This window comes from Fibroporia radiculosa, assembly GCF_000313525.1.
Source record: "Fibroporia radiculosa TFFH 294 genomic supercontigs, scaffold11134, whole genome shotgun sequence".
Lineage (NCBI taxonomy): Eukaryota > Fungi > Basidiomycota > Agaricomycetes > Polyporales > Fibroporiaceae > Fibroporia > Fibroporia radiculosa.
Genome location: NW_012133467.1, coordinates 16,284 through 22,049, shown reverse-complemented (window position 1 = coordinate 22,049; position 5,766 = coordinate 16,284). Strand labels below are relative to the sequence as shown.

Genomic DNA, 5,766 nt, shown 5'->3' with positions numbered 1-5,766 from the left:
CCCCCCCCCCCCCCTGCCACAAAGCGCGCTCCACGGGCTGCTACTAAGCCGGCCGCGAAGGTCGCTGCAAAACCTGACTTAAAGGTCGCTGCGAAGCCCGCTGCCAAAACTACAACTCGAGGGAAGACTGCGGGCACAAAGCGAGCATCCTCACCAGAGAGCAGTCCTCCACCACCAGCGAAACGCTCCAGGGTGGCTTCCAAAATCAACGGCACAGAACAAGTAGACGAACAAAAGCCCAAGCCTGCACCTCGTGTGCGGAAAACCTCCGTTCCGCCTCAGCGGAGGGTGATGGCGCAACTAGTACCATACTTCAACCCCCTTCCAACCCCCACAGAGCATATCCGACCAGCTCCGCAGCTGTTTGTCTGGGGAGCAGGCAACTTTGGGCAGTTTGGCTTGGGTGCGGATGCTCTTGGGGAGTTCAATAAGCCAAAGAAGAACACTTGGATCGACGCGAAGATCGAGGAAGGCTCCTTTGGCAGCCCAGGAGCGAGCCTGGAAGCCATTGCAGCTGGTGGATTGCATTCACTGTTCCTTGACGAGAAGGGCACGGTACGTTGGTTCCCTGTGCGTGGTGTGATGTCCCCTTACCCTGGGTACAGATATGGTCCTGTGGTGTCAACGACGACGCTGCACTAGGTCGGGTTACAACCAACGTGCCACATCCCGAGAACCCAGATGAATTTATTGATGTTGACGAGTTAACGGCAGTACCACATCCTGTGCAATCTCTCGTGGACGATGGCTTCCGCGCTGTTCGCATTGCTGCCGGAGACAACATTTGCGCTGCCATCAACTTGGCGGGGGACCTCCGCGTATGGGGATCATTTAGGGTATGTTTCCCCGCGTGCTCTTGTGCATTTTATTGACTACTTTCTAGGGTGCAGAAGGCGTGTTGGGTTTTTCCAGTGACCACAGGCATCAATTCTTGCCGACGTCAATTCTAGAGCTGAAGTCAAGACCTGGGGACTATGAAAAGTTTTCCTCTGTCGTGGCGGGGAACAACCATCTGCTCGTCCTTACCACACATGGAAACGTTTATTCGCTAGGAGCGGGAGAACAAGGCCAGTTGGGGCGCAAAGTTCTCGAACGACGAAAAATTCATGGAACCGTTCCCGAGAAGATCGTCCTTGGATCACGATCGCATAAAGCAGTGGTCATCGGCGCGGGCAACTATTCTTCCTTTGCCGTTGATGAGAATGGCGTTGTCTGGGCTTGGGGACTCAATAATATGGGTCAAACGGGAACTGGATTCACAAGTGCCTCTGCCGATGGCGAGCTCCAGCTGCCGAAGAAAGTGGTTGGGTTGAGTAAGAAGGAACTCGGGGGCGAAACTACTGTTGTTCAGATTGCCGGCGGAGAGCACCACACATTATTCCTCACCTCTGACGGCAAAGTTTATGCGTGCGGACGATCTGAAGGTGGCCAGCTTGGTCTTGCAGATGATGACGTGGCATTCGAAGGTCGTGAGTTCCCTGATATGCTTGTCACACCAGCGCTCGTAACTTTCCCGGACGACGACGACCCTGTTGTTCAAATATCGACAGGGATCCACAACAACCTCGCCGTCACACAGAATGGTGCGTTGTATGCATGGGGTGCAGGACCACAAGGCGAACTCGGTATAGCCGGAAAGGCAGAGTGTCGGACGCCAGAAGTGATTGTGCGTCGGCAGGGAGGATCGTTCGCCGCTGTTGCTGCATCGTGTGGTGGCCAGCACTCTCTTGCGCTGCTTCGCAAGAAGACATAAAGTCCGAACATTACCGCTCGATGTCCGACATACGGATGCTAGAAAGCTATTAGAGTAATATCTGTTGTGTTATGAAATATTTTTCAGCTGTTTATTTTATTGTAATTCGGACGGCAACTACGGGAGCACCGAGCGTTTTGCGACGGACATCTTTGGGGATGAAAAACTGAAAAGATTACACTAGGTATATGGAGGCAGCGAACGTTACAAGATGATACCCTAGAAGACATCACAAGTTTAGTATCCTAATACAAGTCGTCTGTTCAGCCTCTCCGAAATTATGTCTCAATGTAATGTAGCTGAAAGACGGCCGACGATATACTCTTCTGTCGTCACTGGCGCGTATTTGTGCTCCTGCCCGACATTACTGCAAGTTGGGAGGCACGCAATTTGCGCACCCGCATTTGGATTGCAGAAGAACGCGATGGATTGTCGTGCAGGCGTGACGCTTTCCGTGGCACTGACTTTCATAGCGGGCGGGGCAACAACGCGGTGGAGGGTCGAGCGGAGGACATCATTGCTCCAACGCGCCAAAAGATCGCCTGCGTTAATAACAATCGTACCAGGCTAGGAGAGGAGACAAAGGCGTGAGAAAGGTATAAAAGAGGAAACAGAAAACTAGGCGTACGATGGGAGTTGCAGGCTGGTAGTGTTTGGTGTGGGGATTCTCGACTTCAAGACCGCCGACCTGAAGCGACAAAATGGGATGAGACGGTAAAGTCACTCTCACAGTTGAACACTTACGGAGTCTTGGAAGAGGAGAGTCAATGTGCCATAATCTGTGCAGCGGGTATTAGCCTGGAACATCTACTATGAAAGGGGGAGGTCGTCGCACCTGAGTGAGCACCCGCCCTTGCTTGTCCTTCCTGTTCAAGAAATTGTCTCCGGATTGGAGGATAATTCAACAAGCGGAGATTATGATACTGCTCATGAATCTTGTCTTCGAAAAACGACTCGTCCAGCTCCAAGCCAATAGCAATTGCTCTCATTACGGACGTGTGTAGCTCATGGCAGGTCTGGAAGAATTGCAGCATCGTCTCGCGGAAACCGGGAACGGCGTCCTCCTGCGGCCAGCGATTCTTCCATATCTTGTCCCAATCACGCCCAATCTCCATGGTCTCTTTAAAATCCGGCGCCTTTTCTCGTAATTTGGCGATTTCGTCGGCGTCGGAGGATTGTGTGACGCGTTCGCGGCCAATTTGAATAAACCCGCGGTTGGCACGAGGATCTTCCCATGCAAGCTGGGACTACGGTAATTTGAGCAGGCTAAGACCGGGGGGAAGACAACTGATACAGCACCTTCACTTCAATTGGAAGACGGAAGAATTCGGCGCTCTGGTCGATAATGTCTCGCATCAATGAACAGCCAGAAGAGCAGAAGCCATGCACACCTTTTGGAAGACGTGTTTAATTGTTGAATCTGGAATACCATGTTTTTCGAGGTAAATGAAGCCAACTTCCTTGAACCCGTTCACGATCTCGTCTGCAGTCCGTCGTTTTTCTGACGGCGAACTGGCCGAACGAAACTTGCTAAAGTCGATCAGCGGTATCCTGAATGTTGAATCTGACTTAACATCCTAGAATGGTTCCCTATTTAAAACACATATATTTCAATGACTCTTAAGCCTTACCTCGGCCAACGTTGCAAGGGTCCGCCGCTCTATGCGCCTGCTTGACAAACCACAAACCCTCATACTGAAGCCTGCATGGCTGACGCTCCTAAAGTGCACCTTGGGTGCCGACGAAACAAAAATCATGACGAGCTCCGCAAGAGTCACCCAAAGATATGTATGTTTTCAGAGATACACGGCACTTAGTAGATAGAGTGAAGATCCAACGTTCCGACGGTCCTTATCAGAGACATGGGACGCTCTCCGCATTAGGCACCCCGCGGCCCGGATCGAGACGCGGACAATGCCGGGCGGAGTTCTCGTATTTCATTGAGCGCACAGGGAACAAGATCAGCGACGATACTCTTCCTCTTCCCATGTTTCGATTCATACCATAGACCAGTAAGGATTCATCATGCCCACCCAGCCGAATGAAAGCCAACGCAGGGCCACTGGCAGCGAAATGAGCGGAGAAGTTCCCCCTCCATACAGTGAATTGCCTCCAACGAACAACAATACGCGCGGTCCCTAGTCAGTAGATTGTATGTATCCGTGGGCTAAGTTGAACCTTCACTAGTCTCAGTAATCAAAACCAACGCAGCCGACGCACCAGCAGGGATGCCTATGCTCCTTCAAACAACATGTGAGCTTGGCTGAGTGCGTCGTACATTGGCATGGGTCTGACCTGCGATTTACAGACCAAGTGAAAGGAGTCCTCTGAATGGAAACACACGCAACACACGGCCAGCATATTCCACCTTCAGTAGCTACACTTTTGTCCACTTGGCTACCAGCGAACGATTCAAGCGGCGAGCTGTACTATGGCCCATCGTCTTTATCTTTATGGTTTTCATGTTAGTGGGATCCGTGATGATGCAGACGGTGCGCTTACAGCAGTGCAAGTTGTCACTTATTCCCAATCCGGAGCAGAGGGAAATGGCACGACGAGAATGGGATCGGGAGCGCGTAGCTCACCAACAGGAAGTCTCCGGATGGAATCGCGATCGCGCTGCGCACGAGAAGGAGATGGCTAAGGTGCGGAGCGACTGGAACCAGGAGAGGATGGACCACCAACGCGAGCGAGACCAATGGCTGCGCGAACGCAAAGAGTGGGAGCAGAAAGTCGAGGAGAGGAAAAAGTGAGACCAGCGCCAGCGTTTGGAAGAAGGCAAGCGGATGGGTTTGTACTGGGAATCAGCTGAGGGTAGGCAGTGTGTCGCCTTCGGCACTCGTGAGTACGTGGCGCAGCTTGGGTTCAATCCCATGACAACATGCAAGGAGATGCCGCTCAATATTGAGGATCAAGTTATGGACCCTCTTTTGTGCCAAGTGAGGGTGAGCAATCATCCTTGCACATCATCTATGTTGTTGTTTGATTGTACAAACTAGGGTAAGAAAGAAGTTGAAGGCCATTGGCACGTGGATGGTGAACCTGGATGTATGCCCTACTGGGGTAGTGTGGATGATAAGGTCCGTATTTGGTTTCTCCTATACATACGGCGATAGGCCTGATAGAATACTTTAGGGATGTGTGGCTCCTGGAATACATGTATGCCCAAATCCTCCAAAGTGCCATATCTATAACACTGTCTTATTTAATATTTACAGAGCTGGGAGGCGCGTCTCTGGGATCTTTCTCAAGGGGATAATTGGCTTGCAATCTGTAGCACCGCTCCTGCTGATATTGCAGGCAGGCATTTTGATAGCCCTACATCTTGTCAGGACCGAGTGAGTTGCTGGCTACATTCTTCGTTTGTAAGCTGATGACTCACCCATCTTGCCGCAGGGTTTCTTCAACGGCATCGTTGGGGTGTTCCATAGCGCTGATCCGAGTTGCTGATCTGATGAGTAAATGAAGTGGATCACCCCGGTGTACGACATTGTCACGCGCTGTAAGAACGAGTTTGCCGTTGAATTCGCGCTTTTATCATGGATTTCAAATCGGGATGTTCGCCTCGTATTGTAGAGCATGTGCGATTGTATAGCTCTACTTGTGGCTCGTGGATCAAGCAGGAATCCCTCAAGTGTGGAGTTTTTGGCAGTGGGCATTGAAATCATTGAAACCTCTGTAAGTTCGTCGCGAAGTTATCATAGAGTCCCACTACGGGTCCCAGCCCAGCCAATGAACACCTTGTTCTCTGTCAATTCCGCAGCGAGAATATTCTACTTACATTCCTGTTCACGACGATTCGCTGTTCATGCAGCCAATGGTGTTTAGACCTTTATCATGCTGCACTATACCATCCACGCACATCCGCTGTGGGCCAACGCGGATCTCATGCAATACACAGTATAAGAAGGGACTCATTCCTGACTATGAACCTCATCCCCGACTACCAACCTCAACACTCAATTTACAATGTCTGTGAGTACCGGCTCAGCTCAAACAACATGCTTGAGCCT

General features: G+C 51.2%; 2 protein-coding genes across 2 annotated transcripts; one reads left to right on the top strand and one right to left on the bottom strand.

The window, feature by feature from the left end:
- Positions 1-2,038: 2,038 nt before the first annotated feature.
- On the bottom strand, positions 2,039-3,510 carry FIBRA_07070 (uncharacterized protein; the record flags this gene model as incomplete). The annotated part of the gene is made up of 7 exons (XM_012328770.1): positions 2,039-2,320; positions 2,382-2,441; positions 2,498-2,532; positions 2,589-3,000; positions 3,053-3,088; positions 3,145-3,330; positions 3,385-3,510. 7 exons carry the CDS (start codon positions 3,508-3,510, stop codon positions 2,039-2,041), a joined length of 1,137 nt encoding a protein of 378 aa, XP_012184160.1.
- Positions 3,511-3,778: 268 nt separating this feature from the next.
- FIBRA_07069 (uncharacterized protein) lies at positions 3,779-5,203 on the top strand (the record flags this gene model as incomplete). The annotated part of the gene is made up of 8 exons (XM_012328769.1): positions 3,779-3,894; positions 3,941-4,006; positions 4,062-4,502; positions 4,572-4,698; positions 4,753-4,833; positions 4,889-4,912; positions 4,972-5,091; positions 5,150-5,203. 8 exons carry the CDS (start codon positions 3,779-3,781, stop codon positions 5,201-5,203), a joined length of 1,029 nt encoding a protein of 342 aa, XP_012184159.1.
- Between the last annotated feature and the right edge of the window lie 563 nt (positions 5,204-5,766).